A 20,398-nucleotide genomic window follows, 5' to 3' on the forward strand; every position below is an offset into this window, starting at 1 on the left:
AAAAAATGACAATTTATCACTGTTTCTGTTCTGGTCCAGTCTTAGGTATTTTACCTGTGTCCTACCCATACAGTGCCTTGCAAAAATATTCATCCCCCTTGGCGTTTTTCCTATTTTGTTGCATTACAACCTGTAATTTAAATGGATTTTTATTTGGATTTCATGCAATGGACATACACAAAATAGTCCAAATTGGTGAAGTGAAATGAAAAAAAATGACTTGTTTAAAAAAATTCTAAAAAATAAATGGTGTGTGCATGTGTATTCACCCCCTTTGCTATGAAGCCCCCTAAATAAGATATGGTGCAACCAATTACCTTCAGAAGTCACATAATTAGTTAAATAAAGTCCACCTGTGTGCAATCTAACTGTCACATGGTCTCAGTATATATACACCTGTTCTGAAAGGCCCCAGAGTCTGCAACACCACAAAGCAAGGGGCACCACCAAGCAAGCGGCACCATGAAGACCAAGGAGCTCTCCAAACAGGTCAGGGACAAAGTTGTGGAGAAGTACAGATCAGGGTTGGGTTATAAAAAAATATCTGAAACTTTGAACATCCCACGGAGCACCATGAAATCCATTATTAAAAAATGGAAAGAATATTGCACCACAGCAAACCTGCCAAGAGAGGGCCGCCCACCAAAACTCACGGACCAGGCAAGGAGGGCATTAATCAGAGAGGCAACAAAGACACCAAAGATAACCCTGAAGGAGCTGCAAAGCTCCACAGCGGAGATTGGAGTATCTGTCCATAGGACCACTTTAAGCCGTACACTCCACAGAGCTGGGATTTACGGAAGAGTGGCCAGAACAAAGCCATTGCTTAAAGAAAAGAATAAGCAAACACATTTGGTGTTCACCAAAAGGCATATGGGAGACTCCCCAAACATATGGAAGAAGGTACTCTGGTCAGATGAGATTAAATTTGAGCTTTTTGGCCATCAAGATTAAAATTGAGCTTTTTGCCCATCAAGGAAAACGCTATGCCTGGCGCAAACCCAACACCTCTCATCACCCCGAGAACACCATTCCCACAGTGAAGCATGGTGGTGGCAGCATCGTGCTGTGGGGATGTTTTTCATCGGCAAGGACTGGGAAACTGGTCAGAATTGAAGGAATTATGGATGGCGCTAAATACAGGGAAATTATTGAGGGAAATCTGTTTCAGTCTTCCAGAGATTTGAGACTGGGACGGAGGTTCACCTTCCAGCAGGACAATGACCCTAAGCATACTGCTAAAGCAACACTCGAGTGGTTTAAGGGGAAACATTTAAATGTATTGGAATGGCCTAGTCAAAGCCCAGACCTCAATCCAATTGAGAATAAGTGGTATGACTTAAAGATTGCTGTACACAAGCAGAACCCATCCAACATGAAGGAGCTGGAGCAGTTTTGCCTTGAAGAATGGGCAAAAATCCCAGTGGCTAGATGTGCCAAGCTTATAGAGACATACCCCAAGAGACCTGCAGCTGTAATTGCTGCAAAAGGTGGCTCTACAAAGTATTGACTTCTGGGGGGGGACTGAATAGTTATACACGCTCAAGTTTTCTGTTTTTTTGTCTTATTTCTTGTTTGTTTCACAATAAAACATATTTTGCATCTTCAAAGTGGTAGGCATGTTGTGTAAATCAAATGATACAAACCCCCCAAAAATCCATTTTAATTCCAGGATGTAAGGCAACAAAATAGGAAAAATGCCATGGGGGGTGAATACTTTGACAAGCCACTGTAAACCTTTTGACTCAAGGGCAGGCACAGTGCCTGCTGGATTACATTTTTCCGGTTTAATACAGTTTCTCTCTGTCCAATTAATGGCATAATAAACTGATCAAGTAAGTGTCTAGGGCATGAATGAAACCAGGGTCGTGTTTAGTACTTCACACATCACCCCGTAGCAAAATAAATCAATAAATCTGTGTTCTTATTGGACAAGTTCAAGTAGTCCCTCCCTTTTTCTCTCTGTTTCAAAAAGTTTTCTCCGTACTGAACACAACACCGCAGACACTGTTGCCGTCAGTGACTTCAGTTGTGCACTGTGGCGATACAGTGTCTTCTATGTTCTTCTCAGTGGAAACCATGTGTTTGATGTATTTGATACCGTTCCACTGATTCCACTCCAGTCATTACCACAAACCCGTCCTCCCCAATTAAGGTGCCACCAACCTCCTGTGGTTCCTCCCAATGTGAAACAGTTTTTTACAAAGCAACCAACCTCAATAGAAGAAACAACTTTCAGTTCCATCATTCAGTTTGTAAAGCGTATACATAGAATATGTTTCTCACAATACAGGGAATGCAGCTCGAAAAGGGACATGATTCTCTCTTCAATTGATTCAGAGCCCACGTTCGTGTACAACATGGACCTGAAGTGCTTTTTCAAATCTATTCTCTTCAGATTATTATTATCTGCTTCTTTTATGTTCCATCCATTTCAGCCTTTAAATGTTCAGCTACAAAACACTACAAAAACTTGAAACTGCTAAAACGTTTTGAGACTTTAAACTAAAAAAATAGGTTATTTTCCAGGTGTACTTTTAAAGAGAGGCCCCTGAAAGCAGCTGAGTAGCTGAACACAAAGATTGATTGATGAGTTCGAATAATGTTCCATTGGCGGTGAAAACCAGAACGTTTTAGCAGTAGATTACATTTCCAAATGTTTTAACGGGTCAAAAAATGTAGTTTAATTGGTTTAAATGATTAATTGTTGGCTTTTGTGGCTTGTTGTGACCCAATTGTTGTAGGCTTTCATTTTCACCAACTTTATTCTTATTGTCATCCCAAAATGTTCAAAACCAACAAAACCAACAGTCAGTCTTTACTAGACTACTGTACCTGCATGATATTTTGCAATACTTGAAATGCCTTGCTTCTTTGCCTGGAAAGTATCTGCAGAATAGTTTTAGGTAACGTTCTCTGCCTAGCATCTTTCAAGGAGCAAAATCATTCAGTTGATTCCAGCACTTGCCTCAATATCGGTGTCCTTGCTCCAAAGCTGGATTCAGGCCCTGCGAGACAGTCAAGTCTGTCCCTCATTATTGCAGATAGGGTGAACTCATTAGGCTTAAATCACCCTTCTGCTCAGATGGGAACTATAGTGCCGCAACGGAGTAATCAGACGCCTTTCAGACACAGAGAATAGGAGGGCACAGCTTGTGTGGCAGAGAAAAAGTTAACTATTTTCCAGAGGCAAAGCGTGCGAGATATGTCCGTGGGTGCTTGTTTTGTTCTCGAGTCTAATAAGGAACTCCTGCCTTCTTAAATCCTCTCATCTCCACATATTGATTCCACTGTTCCCGGGTATACTGACAATATGTGAAAGAAAAGTTGCCCGCCACCGTCTCGGGAACATTCTTTAAACATTTCTATAAAACCCACGTAATTTCTCATGAGCATGGTTTATAATGCTACATAGCTGAATAACAAACTTGACAATGACCTATGTATACCATTTTCGAATCGTCAGACAAACTGCCTTTTGTTTGTACAGGGACTAATGCACCTGAATCAATAACCCTTTGCCATACTGAATGACAAGAGGAAATGAACAGAGGCTTTCTCTTCTCTTACCTCCTTCCTTGTTTCCCACCCTCGTTTTTTCCCTCGCTTCTCTGCTATAGATTTCGAATGAAGAAATGGAACGCATTATGACAGGCCAGGAGTTCAAGGAGGATGCTGGTTTGCCAGAGCACACATGGGGAAACAACGGCGACAGCGACCACAGTTCCCCCGACAACGGCGTCTCCGAGGGCAACCAACCCTCGCCGGTCTCCACCCTTTCGTCCAGGTGAGCTGTTGTTGTAGGGGTACAGACCATCACCTCAAAGGTTAAAGGTCGGAGCACTGACCGAGAGACACCACTGGCTGAGTAACTATGACTTCCCCCAGGAGCGAAATGCATTAACAATTTGTGGCCAAATTCAATATCTTTAAATTCATTTCTGAATAAAATGACCTATATCTGGCAGTTGTATGTCCTATAAACGGACACGGATACATTTTATTTTGTCCCCTCAGCTTCATGACGCCTCTGAATTTTCCATTGCATGCCTACCAGTAAAGTTTTTTTCGAATCATGTTGTTATGCGATTGAGTGAAGGTTCCTCTCATGTTCATATGTAAGGTCACTCACATTTCACTCCTAAGCACATTTATGGGAGAATTTGAAGCTCCTCGCTCCTGGATTCTCCCGGGGTTTGTTGCCGCGGAAACAGCGGACACAGTTTTCATTCCTCTGCTGTTGCTGAAGTCCTGCCATTCCACAATGATAAATGCTGTCCTTAACGTGGTTGTCTCAGGGTCGATGCTCTCTGTCTGCAACCCAGTTCACTCTGGCGCAACCTGCATGATAAAGCGTAGAGTTCTGTCATGTTTTTTTTCGTGCTTCCCTGTGCCCAGAAAAAATACATTTGTCTAGAAAACTCTGTCATACTTTACATTATGGTGCCCTTATTCCTGTGTAATTATTTCTGTAAGCACAGTGTAATAAGTATTTATAGTAGAGTAGTACTTTACTACATAATGGTTTCCTGGTTTGTGTCTTTGCAGCAGATCCCTGGAAATGAATGGCTACACTGCTACCTACCGGGACCAGTACGTGGGCATGCCCGTGTCCTCACACTACCAGTTCCTGCCACACCTTTTTGGTTATGCCCAGTCAGTCCTTAGGCCCACCCTGGGTCGCAGCCTGTACCCCCAATCGCAGACCCTTGTCTCGCAACTGGTGGCAGCCGAGGACCTGGCCCCCCTGGGGACCCCCATGCTCATAGAAGATGGGTGAGTTCCAACGGCGCACACACCTGCGTCGGACTGTGCTTTTGACGTGCTACGTTGTTTTCTTATGATAGACTTTTAAGGTTTGGGGTCTTGACACCAGATGTCTTGTTTTGTCGGATGTTTACAAAAAGAATAGGTCATGACCTCATGTCCTATCGATCACCCTTTTTGTCATGCCTAAACTTCACACCGCCCTCTCTGCCGTGCGTCCCCCAGGTACAGGGTGACCCAGGGGGAGCTGTTTGCCCTGCTCTGCCGGCTGGCAGACGAGCTGCTGTTCCGGCAGATCTCCTGGATCAAGCGGCTGCCCTTCTTCTGCGAGCTGTCCATCGAAGACTACACCCTGCTGCTCAGCGCCACTTGGCAGGAGCTCATCCTCCTCTCCAGCCTCACCATCTACAGCAGCCAGATGTTCGGGGATCTGGCCAACGTCACCACCAAGTACTCGCCCTCTGACTACGAGCTGCAAGGGTAAGAGAAGCCCCAGGATCTTAGGTCTCCAGGTTCTTGAATCTGGTAACATGGATCCGGGTTTGGGTTCCATTGCCATAGCTTTGGCTCAAGGTTGGCCTTTTGGGAGAATATTAGGAATGGTGGTTTCCCTGACCCAGATTAAGCCTAGTCTGTAGCTTAATCTGGGTCAGGGATACCGGTCCTGGGATACATTATTCATTAAGGCTTTTAAATGCAACTTAAGCCGTTCTTTAAAATGATTGATTTTAATTGATTATCTCTCATCATCTGCCAGGTTTAGTGAAGATGGAATGGATGTGATGGAGAGATTGATATACCTGTTCCGCAAATTTCATCAGCTGAAGGTTAGCAACGAGGAGTATGCCTGTATAAAAGCCATCAACTTCCTCAACCAAGGTATTACTCTATGTCAATTCTACATACTTTTAAAATATGTTGGAAATTACAAAAAGGCTGGGATGATACAATGGCTGCTGGGCTAATCTTTACACTGATTTTTTTATTTTTAAATGTCACCTATGAAATATAATCTGAAATGTCACTACAAACTGTGCATACTATTTAATTCATATTTTATTAAACCAAGTCCTGGCAATGAAGGCAGCACTCCTTTATTGTTTTAAAGGGACGTCTGTATTAGTCGTCGTCGTAAACCATAACCCTCTCCTCTGTGCAGATATCCGAGGGCTTACTAACATTTCTCAGCTGGAGAAGCTGAACAGGCGTTACTGGTATGTATGCCAGGACGTGGCTGAGTATAAGTACCCTCACCAGCCCAAACGCTTCCCTGAGATCATGATGTGCCTCCCTGAGATCCGCCACATCGCAGGTGAGTACATACAGTTCATTCAATTGTCAGCTTAAAATGTAGACCTTTTTCAGCTCTGACTGATAGACATTTTCATTGTAAGGTGTGCAATATGTATTATGCATATGGCTATACAAAACGTGTACAGTGTGTATGACATGGGTAATGTGCAATGTACAGTTGAAGTCTGAAGTTTACATACACTTTAGCCAAATACAATTAAACTCAGTTTTTCACAATTCCTGACATTTAATCCTACTAAAACTTCCCTGTCTTAGGTCAGTTAGGATCACCACTTTATTTTAAGAATGTGAAATGTCAGAATAATAGTAGAGAGAATGATTTTATATCAGCTTTTATTTCTTTCATCACATTCCCAGTGGGTCAGAAGTTTACATACACTCAATTAGTATTTGGTAGCATTGCCTTTAAATTGTTTAACTTGGGTCAAACGTTTCGGGTAGCCTTCCACAAGCTTCCCACAATAAGTTGGGTGAATTTAGGCCCATTCCTCCTGACAGAGCTGGTGTAACTGAGTCAGGTTTGTAGGCCTCCTTGCTCGCACACGCTTTTTCAGTTCTACCCACACATTTTCTATAGGATGGGGTCAGGGCTTTGTGATGGCCACTCCAATACCTTGACTTTGTTGGCCTTAAGCCATTTTTCCACAACTTTGGAAGTATGCTTGGGGTCATTGTCCATTTGGAAGACCCATTTCGACCAAGTTTTAACTTCCTGACTGATGTCTTGAGATGTTGCTTCAATATATCCACATAATTTTCCTTCCTCATCATGCCATCTATTTTGTGAAGTGCACCAGTCCCTCCTGCAGCAAAACACCCACACAGCATGATGCTGCCACCCCCGTGCTTCACGGTTGGGATGGGGTTCTTCAGCTTGCAAGCACCACCCTTTTTCCTCCAAACATAACGATGGTCATTATGGCCAAACAGTTATATTTTTGTTTCATCAGACCAGAGGACATTTCTCCAAAAAGTAAGATCTTTGTCCCCATGTGCAGTTGCAAACCGTAGTCTGGCTTTTTTATGGCGGTTTTGGAGCAGTGGCTTCTTCCTTGCTGAGCGGCCTTTCAGGCTATGTCGATATAGGACTCGTTTTACTGTGGATATAGATACTTTTGTACCTGTTTCCTCCAGCATCTTCACAAGGTCCTTTGCTGTTGTTCTGGGATTGATTTGCACTTTTCGCACCAAAGTACGTTCATCTCTAGGAGACAGAACGCGTCTCCTTCCTGAGCGGTATGACGGCTGCGTGGTCCCATGGTGTTTATACTTGCGTACTATTGTTTGTACAGATGAACGTGGTACCTTCATGCGTTTGGAAATTGCTCCCAAGGATGAACCAAACTTGTGGTATTGGCTGATTTCTTTAGATTTTCCCATGACGTCAAGCAAAGAGGCACTGAGATTGAAGGTAGGCCTTGAAATACATCCACAGGTACACCTCCAATTGACTCAAATTATGTCAATTAGCCTATCAGAAGCTTCTAAAGCCATGACATAATTTTATGGAATTTTCCAAGCTGTTTAAAGGCACAGTCAACTTAGTGTATGTAAACTTCTGACCCACTGGAATTGTGATACAGTGAAATATAAGTGAAATAATCTGTCTGTAAACAATTGTTGGAAAAATGACTTGTGTCATGCACAAAGTAGATGTCCTAACCGACTTGCCAAAACTATAGTTTGTAAACAAGAAATTTGTGGAGTGGTTGAAAAACGAGTTTTAATGACTCCAACCTATGACTCCAACCTAACTTCCTAACTTCCGACTTCAACTGTATGTGCTATGTTGTGTGCAGTGTTTATTTTGTATACATCACAGTGTGTCTAAGGTTAATGTTCATCCTATCTTATTATGGGATGGCATCAAGGGAAAACATTATACACCCCAATGTATGGTATGGTAAATACTGTACTGTAATAGATATGTGGTTGCGAATACTGAAGTGCACATCAATGTCCATTGCCTTTGTTTGGAGGATAGATGGGATTAAGAGAGGTTGTTGTTTCTGTGCTTACTGTCTTTGATGGTAGTGTAGGAAAATGTATGCACTCACTACTGTAAGTGGATAAGAGCGTATGCTAAATGACTAATATGTCAAATGTAATGTAAATGGTCGGCCCTTCCAGGGAAGCTGGTGAATGTTCCATTGGAACAGCTCCCCCTGCTGTTTAAGGCCGTCCTGCACTCCTGCAAGTCCAGCCCCAACACCCTCCAAGCAGGCACCACCTCCTGCCTGACAACAGGCCCCAACCCTGGCAACTGAGCCACGCCTCTCAAAACCCACCGTCCACCTGAAGGAGGGGGTGACCCCCTTCTTTCTTTTGTGAATGTGACAGTTATTTTAAACTTAATTGTTTTCCTAAATGTATTTATTACACGACAGATCTGAATGTATTCACGCCTCCGCAACAAGAAATGCACAACCAATGCATTGTTCACACGTGTAAGTGCAGTTTACACGTGTGTGAAGTGTTAACATGGTAGCTATTTTTCGTATAGATTTCCAGGAAGTTTTTTTGTTTGGGGATCCACTAGAAAACACTAGTGTTACTGAATGACTACCTCAGTAAGTATTGGTTGTGTTTTCAGTGGACATATGCCTGTGTCAGTGAAAAGATAACCTCAGCAGTCTTTGGTATGTTTGTACTATCCTCAGTTACAGTAAAGTACATGCGATATACTTCCCCACTGTGTTAAAAAAAAAAAATCAATGTGACGTTAATGATTGTTACCAAAGGTCTCCAAAGATACACTCAGTTACTAAGTGTAGTTAAATTGAGTTTTAATATATACTACATGCTATACATTTAGCTTTTTAAGATTAGTGAAATGTATCATGGTGGGGGGTGAGGTTTCTCAAGTGGTATTGGTATATCTACTCAAACACATCTGCCAATAGTGACAGATGAGATTTCCCAAGCTGCCTTCACTGATGCCTTGTATTCCATCACTAGTAATGTCAACATAAAGTGGCGGCATATTCAAGTCTCTTTTTCATTTACATTTCTACTCAAGCCTTTCAGCAGGTAAAAATGAAATTTAGTCAAAATTGATACGGGTATTTTTAAGGCTAATGATATTGAAGTAAGTGGAAGTGAAGGCGGTTCTTTCATGTTTTCAACTAAAGTTGAAAGATTTTCCGATGGTATTTGTTGTTATTTCTTGATCAATCAATTAATTAACTGAAGGACCACTCTGGGATTGGTGATGATAGGCCAGTAAAACGTTGCTGTCCCAGTCGACCTTCTCCTGAGATGTACCAGTTACTGCAGATGCCTGGGAGGACGAGAAGTGCAATATGCACACTGTTGAAAACCCAGGGTGTGGGTGGGTTTTTTAAATAGATGCGAAATGCTGCCCAATAGTGGCAAGCTCAGCCATAGTTCAAGAGTATCGTTGTTGTGTACTCTACTCTTTCAAGGGACATGTTCAAAGCAAAATCCCACCTATGACCTCTAGGGTCACAGCGATTGTTATGTCTGCATGTGCGTCAACAAAAAGGTTGCAGCTGCCAGTTAATGTTTTCTGTGATATTTTCTCACTTGAGTTTGCAAGAACTTGAGTTCTAAACAGGGTAAGGTGGAAGTTTGGTGTACGGCATTCAGAAGTTACTCAGGATCACTTTGTTGAATTGCATTTAATATTAGTAGTTGTAGGTTTTGGGGGACGTCGTAAGTAGCCGTCTTGTCTTTTGGGGACTTTTTTTCTTTAGGGGAGTTGTTGTATTTGTGTGGGTGTTTGGACTATATGGAATAGAATATACGATTTTAATGGACTAATAAGGATACAATTTGGGTTCTGAATTGATGTAAGGTTCTGTGACTGGTTAGACTCATATTCACTTGTATTCTCAGGTGTGTTACAAACAAGGCAAAAAAGTGCAGCAATGACCAGACTCGATCAGTTAGGAGTGTTACTTCGGTACTGTTACTGTAAGGAAATAAATGTTGTGGTAAGGGATAACTGGCAGTCAAATTCATAGAGTGCACCCCTCCCCTTCAAAACATTCCAAATAGAACTGAATATATTTGTTATATCTTTGAATGTTTACATATTTGCACCAGACAATGATTTAAGTGAAGGTACTGTGCCAGAGTTAATGGTTTTGCTATAGGTCCTCAGTCAGAGCCAGTTGTGGCATTTTGACCAGGCCTAGAAGTTCCTCTGTTTTAGCCATTCTGACAACCTCTTGCATACACACGTCTTTGAACAAACTATGGGAATTGATGCCTATTCGTAAATGAATTAGCCACATCTATTCAATGTCCCGCTTTTGTCTGTTTTTATTAAACGTTTAACATTTGTCATTTACTTGGAATGTATTTTGTTGTTTTACAATAATGTTTTGCATATCAATTAGATGTTTGATTGTTTGAAGTATAAGTGACTAGGATTTGTCGTTTTTTTTTATTCAGTGGCTGAATCCCAAATCACCCCCTTTCCCGCACCCCTCGGCCCTCCATTTGCACATTCACACGTGCCTCTTCCATATGCATAAGTGTCCCAAAGCTGAGGTAGTGAAAATTATCAAGGGTGTAGGGGCTAATTAGACCCTTCGACAGCCACTTCGACCAAGCCAGCAAGGCTGCAGGCTCCAGAGGGAAATACTATCCACGAGTGTGTCCCAAAGTTGATGGGTTTATTGATCCCCTCGCCACTCTGGAAGTCACCCTCTGAGTTTCGTCAGCAACACGTGACAATGGAGGTCCTTCCGAGTGAGTTGGTAGGGGCGAGGAGCTGGTTTGGGATTCATCGAGTATTCTGTCCCAGTCATTTACCAGAAACAAGGTAGCCATCTTGGAGATGCACGGTTTGTGATGCATGTGTTGGCCTGTAGGGAGGCGCTATCTGTCAGTGGTGTCCAGTTTTCAAGGGGCATCCTGCAGCTCAGGGATTCAAATTGACAGAGTAGCTCCGCTTTGGTTCATGGTTGAGATGTTAGATGTTTGTTGACCGGTGTGTGTGTGTGTGTGTGTTTTAATGGATATTGGCTTTATAATTGGGGAAGATACCTTTTAATCTTACTCAGTTGGGGAAGATACCTTTTAATCTTCCTCAATTTAAGTGGTAAAGGACCCTAACCACTAGGTGCTAAAAAGAATAGGGCCAGATCATCACAACACCTTTGCATTTGCGTTCATAATGCTTAACTCTGCTGTGCTGTGTAACAATCAACACTTTCTTTTATTCAAGGGAACACTGTTGGGGTCCTATGCATAAAGCCATTATACACTTTACCAATATGGTGCCTGATAACCTCTCGCTTATTTTCAATACAAGACTGCCGATATTCAAACGTATTCGGCAAATCCATTTTCTCATTCTCTTTGATAGAATGTATCAATCAAAAGAAAGGCTTTTGAATTGCAGTGATATCAGGTGTCATAGAATGTTTTTGGGGGGGCACAATGCTTTGTTTGTTTATGTTGGTGTTCTGGGTGTAAAAAAGTTGCAGACAGAGAAATTCTAAAGTTAAGAGATGTGATGTTCTACTGTAACATGTTGTTTCTTAAAGCTAGAATCCTTAATTGAAATAATAACAAAGGGATCACCCCACCTCAGTTTTGGTAAAAAGCTGAGGGATGGGCCTGGAGAAATGTGACCACTCTCAAATTCATAGATAGAGCTATGAATGCACGGAATGACCATCCATGATATCAAAATGATAGTTTTAACCATATTTTGAGGCTATACAGTGTTTGTTTATATTTTCTTTGTTTACAAACATCGGAGTAAAACAAGCTACGTTTTATTTTGGGTTCTGATGGGGAACGACAGTTGAACTAAACTAATGATGCATTTAGAAGTAATGGGCCCCGTGTAGCTCAGTTGGTAGAGCATGGCGCTTGCAACGCCAGGGTTGTGGGTTCGATTCCCACGGGGGGCCAGTATAATGTTTTTTTTATTTTTATGTATGCACTCACTAACTGTAAGTGGCTCTGGATAAGAGCGTCTGCTAAATGACTAAAGTGTCAAATGTAAATGTAATATTGTTCAAGAATAAATGGGGTATATATCATTAATAAATAAGTCCAAAAATTGATGTCGCAACTAAGGATTCTAGCTTTAACCTCCATCATGGGTTTATATACTTTGTGTCCGTGTGTCTGCCCTGACTGTAACTTTGACTACCTGTGGCTATCAGAGCAATAAGTGTTCAAAGCATGCATAGAATGTTAGGACTTGAAACTAAATAAAGGTGAACCTTGTGCAGCTGTGAGACCAAGGCCTCAATGTGTTTACTCTTCTCCCTTTGCCCCAAAATGTATAATTGATCAAAAGTAACATTTCAGATGAATGTCCCCAGCTTATCCATTTAGGATGCACTCTCAGCAGACTCTCTTTAAGTGTCCACTTGTCCACTTCTGGTGAATGTCCGTGACCCTCCACTCCCCGTTTGTTCTCCACGCCTTTGAGATGGCATTCGACGAGCACAAATGAAAATAGCCACTGATCACCCATCATATAGGGTGCCTATTTTAAGAGGCATACGCATGATCCTTGCGAATACAGATGATAGCCCGGGTCACAGAGGTTATATTAGTCTAAACACGGTGGGGTATTTACTCAGCGATAGCGGTGCCTTGTTACACCAGAGACCTCCAAATAAAAGAGCTGAGTCATTGTAATAAATTACAGGGAGTCCGTTTGCTGTGTGACAGTCACATCCTGTCGCTGGCTCCTCCCCTTCCTGTGGACAGGGCAGAGAAAGGGGTGCCGTTTTTAGCATGTGCCTCTTGTCTTGTCAATCTGAGCCAAGGAGAAATAATGGCTTCCCATATTGTGCCAAATTGAGCTCCCTTGCCAGGGCCACTGACAGCGTCACTGCCCACAACAGCTCTGGGGAATTTACGTAGCTGGCCACATTTCAAAATGGGCCAGAGGAAGCCAAGGCCTCCACTGCTATTTTAACGATGAAAAACGCTTCACTAATGTCAGATCTATCTAGGAGCTGTCTAAACAGTCTTTACTGTGTGTATAGTAGAGGAATTCAAACGATAGTTAAAGAGGCATTTTCTCACCTCTAGAAGATTAGTTGACTCCACACAGTGATGCATTATTTGTAACTTTTCAGAACATCATCTTCATTAAAGACACAATCTATAAGTTTCCAACAAATCTCCTTAATGGTTTTAGTAATCCTGTACCTGCTATACATTATGTCAAATCTTCCCTGTGTAGAGACATTTGTTTTCCCATTCTCAAGGAGGATCCTGGTTCCTCTTCCGCCAATGTCCAGTGGGTCAAGTGGCTGCAGAATTGCTTCACTATTTATGGAGTTCCCACAAATTATTATAGGAAGTGACAGTGTTTTTTTGGGCCCAATCGTTCCTCTCTTCCTGTTAAATTTTCCCACCTGGTAGCCCTGGAATGGGAAATCAGAGGTACAGCCTGTCCTTTAAGATCTGAGGTCATTCCCACCTTTATCTGCACATCACACATCTGTAGACCCCCTTTAACTGACAAAGTTGGACTCTTCCACCTGAAGAGAGCATACACAATAAAGGATGTGAAAAGTGTAATGCTTTGTTGGGCTTTACCAAAATGACATTCTACTGTGTAAAGCTCATTCTTGCAGCTTCTGTGACCATGCGATGTCCTGAAGGGACATTTTGTCTGCTCCTCCAAGATTTGAGCAAGATGTCAAATGAAAATCAGGAAATGTAACAGAAAATACTTGAGCTTGGCTGTACAAAGACACGTGGTTTGTTGTGTGCTGTCATGGGGACCTTGAGGATGCTCCGGTGGGTCACCTTGTGTTCAGTAGTTTGCAGATGAGGCCACTTACCGGCCTTCACACTGAGTTAGGGCTTCACACTGAGTTAGGGCTTCACACTGAGTTAGGTCTTCACACTGAGTTAGGACTTCACACTGAGTTAGGTCTTCACACTGAGTTAGGACTTCACACTGAGTTAGGTCTTCACACTGAGTTAGGACTTCACACTGAGTTAGGCCTTCACACTGAGTTAGGACTTCACACTGAGTTAGGTCCTTCACACTGAGTTAGGCCTTCACACTGAGTTAGGGTTTCACACAGAGTTAGGTCCTTCACACTGAGTTAGGCCTTCACACAGAGTTAGGAGTTCACACTGAGTTATGCCTTCACACTGAGTTAGGCTTTCACATTGAGTTAGGCCTTCACACTGAGGTAGGCCTTCACACTGAGTTAGGACTTCACACTGAGTTAGGCCTTCACACTAAGTTAGGCCTTCACACTGAGTTAGGCCTTCACACAGAGTTAGGACTTCACACTGAGTTATGCCTTCACACTGAGTTAGGCTTTCACACTGAGTTAGGCCTTCACACTGAGTTAGGCCTTCACACTGAGTTAGGACTTCACACTGAGTTAGGACTTCACACTGAGTTAGGACTTCACACAGAGTTAGGACTTCACACTGAGTTAGTCCTTCACACTGAGTTAGGCCTTCACACTGAGTTAGGACTTCACACTGAGTTAGGCTTTCACACTGAGTTAGGCTTTCACACTGAGTTAGGCCTTCACACTGAGTTAGGCCTTCACACTGAGTTAGGCCTTCACACTGAGTTAGGCTTTCACACTGAGTTAGGCCTTCACACTGAGTTAGGCTTTCACACTGAGTTAGGCTTTCACACTGAGTTAGGCTTTCACAGCCTGTATTTTGTTTTCCTCTGGTGAGCTATCGCTAGCCTTTGTCCATCTGCCATTTTGTTTTCCACTGTTACACACGGGCTAGGTGGTGCTCAGTGCTGGCTTAATCAGTGCACGTGTGTTGTACTTCAGTCATTTTCTTCAGTGTGACTAAGCGTTTGTTCAGGAGCTGAAGTAAAGTTCAATGAGGAATTACACCAAGGACATGTTATATCGCATGTATACTTCACTGAAACCAGTCCAATGTGTTTTTAGCTTATATCAAACTTGCTTCAAAGTTTTCAGTCAGGGGAGGTGGCAAAAGTTATAAACAACATTTAAACACAGTAAAAACCAATGTGTCCTGTTCCAAGGCTCTACGAGGTGCCAGAGGTGAATCCTACTTACGTCAAACCTCAACCATCTCAGGGCCAGCACCAGTGTTTCCTTGCCACAGGGTAACCCTGGCGTACCACATCAGCGGCGCCCAATCACAGGGCTGGCGAGGTGAAGCCGAGGGGTCTGAGGGAAGCTGGGAGTCGCGTGCCAGGAATTCAGGGGGACAAGGGAACATCCATCAGGAATGCAGGGGAACAAGGTTACATTCATCAGGAAGCTCAGCAGCATGGATTAAAGAGGGAAGGGGGAGGGAGGGTTGGATTTTTTTTACCAGTGATATCGTTATTGTTCAGGGTGGGGGGAAGGAGGGAAGGGGTATGTGTGTCAAATCAAATCAAAGTTTATTGATCGTGTACACAATTTAGCAGATGTTATAGCAGGTGCAACAGTATGATGTCAAACAAGTACACAAATAATCAAAAATGTATATAAAAAAACACAACAACAAATCAAGAAATGTCGGAATGAATCCAATTAACATCCCAAAAAGCACTGTAACAGTAATCCAAATGTTATCTAAATGTATATACACTGGATGAATTTACACAAGATATACTAAGAATGATATGTACAACAGTATATATATATTATAGTGAGCTATGTCAAGAATCCAGTATATAAATAAATATGCAGTGTTTATAAACTGTGTAACTACAATGTAATGTACAATAGTAGAAATATTAGAATGAGCTATGTCAATAATACTGTCTTTAAATACACAGTATAAAACCCCATGGCAAAATGGATAGAATTGCAGGAAATTAGCTTCCGGAAGAGAGTCTGTAAAATAAATATACAGTACCAGTCAAATGTTTGGACACACCTACTCATTTTTTTTTTCTTTATTTTTACTATTTTCTACATTGTAGAATAATAGTGAAGACATCAAAACTATGAAATAACACATATGAAATCATGTCGTAACCCAAAAAGTGTTATTTTTCTTCAAAGTAGCCACCTTTTGCCTTGATGACAGCTTTGCACACTCTTGGCATTCTCTCAACCAGCTTCATGAGGTAGTCACCTGGAATGCATTTCAATTAACAGGTGTGCCTTGTTAAAAGTTAATTTGTGGAATTCCTTTCCTTCTTAATGCGTTTGAGCCAATCAGTTATGTTGTGACAAGGTAGGGGGGTATACAGAAGATAGTCCTATTTGGTAAAAGACCAAGTCCATATTATGACAAGAACAGATCAAATAAGCAAAGAAAAATGACAGTTCATCATTACTTTAAGACATGAAGGTCAGTCAATACGGAACATTTCCAGAACTTTGAAAGTTTCTTCAAGTGCAGTCGCAAAAACCATCAAGCGCTATGATGAAACTGGCTCTCATGATGACCGCCACAGGAAAGGAAGACCCAGATAAGTTCATTAGAGTTACCAGCCTCAGAAATTGCAGCCCAAATAAATGCTTCACACGGTTCAAGTAACAGACATCTCAACATCAACTTTTCAGAGGAGACTGCGTGAATCAGGCCTTCATGGTCGAATTGCTGCAAAGAAACCACTACTAAATAACACCAGTAAGAAGAAGAGACTTGCTTGGGCCAAGAAACACGAGCAATGGACATAAGACCGGTGGAAATCTGTCCTTTGGTCTGATGAGTCCAAATTTGAGATTTTTGGTTAAAAACCGCCGTGTCTTTGTGAGACACAGAGTAGGTGAACAGATGATCTCCGCATGTGTGGTTCCCACCATGAAGCATGTAGGAGGAGGTGTGATGGTGTGGGGGTGCTTTGCTGGTTACACTGTCTGTGATTTTTTTATTTATTCAAGGCACACTTAACCAGCATGGCTACCACAGCATTCTGCAGCGATACGCCATCCATCTAGTTTGTGCTTAGTGGGACTATCATTTGTTTTTCAACAGGACAATGACCCAAAACACACCTCCAGGCTGTGTAAGGGCTATTTGACCAAGAAGGAGAGTGATGGCGTGCTGCATCAGATGACCTGGCCTACACAATCACCCGATCTCAACCCAATTGAGATGGTTTGGGATGAGTTGGACCGCAGAGTGAAGGAAAAGCAGCCAACAAGTGCTCAGCATATGTGGGAACTCCTTCAAGACTGTTGGAAAAGCATTCCTCATGAAGCTGGTTGAGAGAATGCCAAGAGTGTGCAAAGCTGTCATCAAGGCAAAGGGTGGCTACTGTGAAGAATCTCAAATCTCAAATATATTTTTATTTGTTTAACACTTTTTGGGTTACTACGTGATTCCATGTGTTATTTCATAGTTTTGATGTCTTCACTATTATTCTACAATGTAGAAGATAGTAAAAATAAAAAATAAACCTTGAATGAGTTGGTGTGTCCAAACTTTTGACTGGTACTGTATATGTATGTGAATGGTGTGTATAGACAGTATGGACAGTATGTGAATAGAAAAGGTGTGTATAGCAGTAGTGATATAGGATGAGCCATAACTAGAATACAGTATAAACATATAAAGTGGGTAAAACAGTATTTAAACATTATTAAAGTGACCAGTGTTCAATGATTATATATACATAGGGCAGCAGTCTCTAAGGTGCAGCAGGGTAGAGTACCGGGTGGTAGCCGGCTAGTGACAGTGTCTGAGGTTCAGGACAGCGTACTGAGCGGAGGCCGGCTTGTGGTGACTGTTTAACAGTCTGATGTCCTGGAGATAGAAGCTGTTTATCAGTCTCTCAGTCCCAGCTTTAATGCACCTGTACTGTCTCCACCTTCTAGATGGTAGCGGGGGAACAGGCCGTGGCTCAGGTGGCTAATGTCCTTCATGATCTTCTTGGCCTTCCTGTGACACCGGATGCTGTAGATGTCCTGGAGGGCAGGCAGTGTGCCCCCGATGATGCGTTGGGCTGACCCCACTACCCTCTGGAGAGCCCTGCGGTTGCGGGCGGTGCAATTGCCATACCATGCGGTAATGCAGCCCGACAGGATGCTCTCGATGGTGCATCTGTGGAATTTGGTGAGGGTTTTAGGGGCCAAGCCAAATGTCATCAGCCTTCTGAGGTTAAAGAGGCGCTGTTGCGCCTTCTTCACCACGTTGTCGGTGTGAAGGGACCATTTCAGGTCCTCACTGATGTGCACGCCGAGGAACTTTAAGCTTTTGACCCACTCCCTGTCGATGTTGATGATTGAGTTGAACACCTGCATGGTATGGCAATTGGGTGAAAAGGGAGTACAGGAGAGGGCTGAGCACGCACCCCTGCAACCCTGTGTTGAGTGTCAGGGTGTTGGAGGTGTTGTTGCCTACCTTCACCACCTGGGGTCGGCCCGTCAGGAAATTTAGGACCCAGTTGTACAGTGAGGGGGGTAAAGACCCAGGGCCCTGAGCTTAGTGATGAGCTTGGACGGCACTATGCTGTTGAAGACTGAGCTGTGGTCGATGAACAGTATTCTTTCATAGGTATTTCTCTTGTCCAGGTGGGATAGGGCAGTGTGCAGTGCAATGGCGATTGCGTCGTCCGTGGATCTGTTGGGGCGGTTTGCAAATTGTAGTGGGTCTAAGGTGTCGGATAAAGTGGAGGTGATATGATCCTTAACTAGCCTCTCAAAGCACTTCATGATGACAGAAGTGAGTGCTACGGGGCAATAGTAATTTTGTTCAGTTACCTTCGCTTTCTTGGGTGGGCATTTTGAAGCAAGTGGGGACAACAGACTGGGATATGCGGAGATTGAATATGCCCGTAAACACTCCAGCCAGCTGGTCTGCACATGTTGAAAGGTAACCTGGAATCCAAACTGAATTGCTCTGTTTCACTGTTGTTTCACTTTACTTATTAGTACAGGAAGGCAAGACTGAAATCGTGACGTGAAACAGAGCCCTTCAGTTTGGATCCCAGGTTAGAAGAAAAGCCCATACACTGAAATAACATTTCCGTCCACATATGATAAACTGCATGTAGCCAAGATGGCCTGACCTTGGATTGTGCAGAAGAAGGGTTTTTATTTTGGCCACGTTTCTGCACATCTGTTCATTTGGGAGATACTGTGGTTGAGGTTAAAGTAGGCCAGCATGATAGTGTATTTACCACCACACACTACATTGTTAGGGACTACTCCCTCCGATCAGTGTTCTTGTGAGTGTGATAATGATAACACTTCCTATGAATACCCTCTTCGTAATGCGTTATACAGATGTAGGATGTTAATTTGATCACTCTTTTGTTGATGAGAATTTCCTGCACTGCAGGAAATGCAGATGGGCTTCGTGATTTACTGAAAACCCAAACTAACACACAGTCATATTAACAGTTGCACTTTTCATGTAGCCTACTTTTTGCTAGCTAATAGCCTAACCACCGATCAAGCAACATTAAGACCCATGGGGCGGCGCACAATTGGCCCAGCGTTGTCCAGGGTAGGGGAAGGAATGGCCGGCAGGGATGTAGCTCAGTTGGTAGAGCACGGCGTTTGCAACGCCAGGGTTGTGGGTTCGATTCCCATGGGGGGCCAGTATAAAAATAAAAATAAATGATGTATGCACTCACTAACTGTAAGTCGCTCTGGATAAGAGCGTCTGCTAAATGACTAAAATGTAAAATGTAAATGTAAATTATGGACTTAACGTTCAAATCCTTTTGCTGCAGGATTTATTTTGCTGTGACAATATTGGTCAAATGAAGATCCTAGATCTGTGACTGCATCTATTTAACCCTAACCACTGGTTAGCATGCCTCAACTTAACCTGCCGTGCTGCATGTAAACATCGGTCATTTTGCGATTCCGACAATGTAAGCATTTCTCAGGCTGTCTCCATTACATTCACCCCCTTTGACCTTATCGCAAGAGTAGAGGTGTTAACACAGGTGTCCTGTCTAAATTGCCAACCTGGCCCCATTTCCATTATGGCCACCTAATCATCCCCCTCATTCCTAATTGGGATATATCACTCCTCACCTTTCCATCATGCTAGATGATGTGTGGTGAGCATTCTGGCACAAAATGGTTGCCGTGCATCACATTGGTGGTGGATGAGGTGAGTTTTTCCCCCTTACTATGTAAAGCGCTTTGAGTACCTCAGTTTGTAGAAAGGTGCTATATAAATCCAATCCATTATTATTATTATTATAAACATATTTGTTATTAACCATATGTCCATATAGAAATATACTAAGCTGGCAACAGGTATCCAGAAATGGCGGGAAAACCAAGTGAAAGTCAGCAGTGCAACCTTCAAGTCAAAATAGATACAGTTACCTGAAACATGCGGTCTCAGTCTCACCTTCTTTGCCCACCTTGAGAGTGTGAATGGGGGTGCACTCAATACGACCAAAATACTTTATTTGAGAGATCCTCAGCAATTTGGAGAGAGGACG

General features: G+C 42.7%; 1 protein-coding gene across 1 annotated transcript in view; it reads left to right on the plus strand.

Annotated features, from left to right (window-relative positions):
* Positions 1 to 11,802, plus strand: part of LOC121583114 (nuclear receptor subfamily 6 group A member 1-A-like) — a gene marked incomplete at its 5' end in the record, with an annotated part of 16,435 nt that extends 4,633 nt beyond the window's left edge. The window contains 6 exons of the mRNA XM_041899325.2: positions 3,621 to 3,787; positions 4,549 to 4,776; positions 4,993 to 5,247; positions 5,525 to 5,646; positions 5,927 to 6,079; positions 8,212 to 11,802. Coding sequence (XP_041755259.2) covers positions 3,621 to 3,787; positions 4,549 to 4,776; positions 4,993 to 5,247; positions 5,525 to 5,646; positions 5,927 to 6,079; positions 8,212 to 8,348 — 1,062 coding nt within the window. The remainder of the gene's footprint in view (positions 1 to 3,620; positions 3,788 to 4,548; positions 4,777 to 4,992; positions 5,248 to 5,524; positions 5,647 to 5,926; positions 6,080 to 8,211) is intronic.
* Between the last annotated feature and the right edge of the window lie 8,596 nt (positions 11,803 to 20,398).

Source organism: Coregonus clupeaformis, chromosome 15 (genome assembly GCF_020615455.1).
Source record: "Coregonus clupeaformis isolate EN_2021a chromosome 15, ASM2061545v1, whole genome shotgun sequence".
In the NCBI taxonomy this organism is placed as follows: domain Eukaryota; kingdom Metazoa; phylum Chordata; class Actinopteri; order Salmoniformes; family Salmonidae; genus Coregonus; species Coregonus clupeaformis.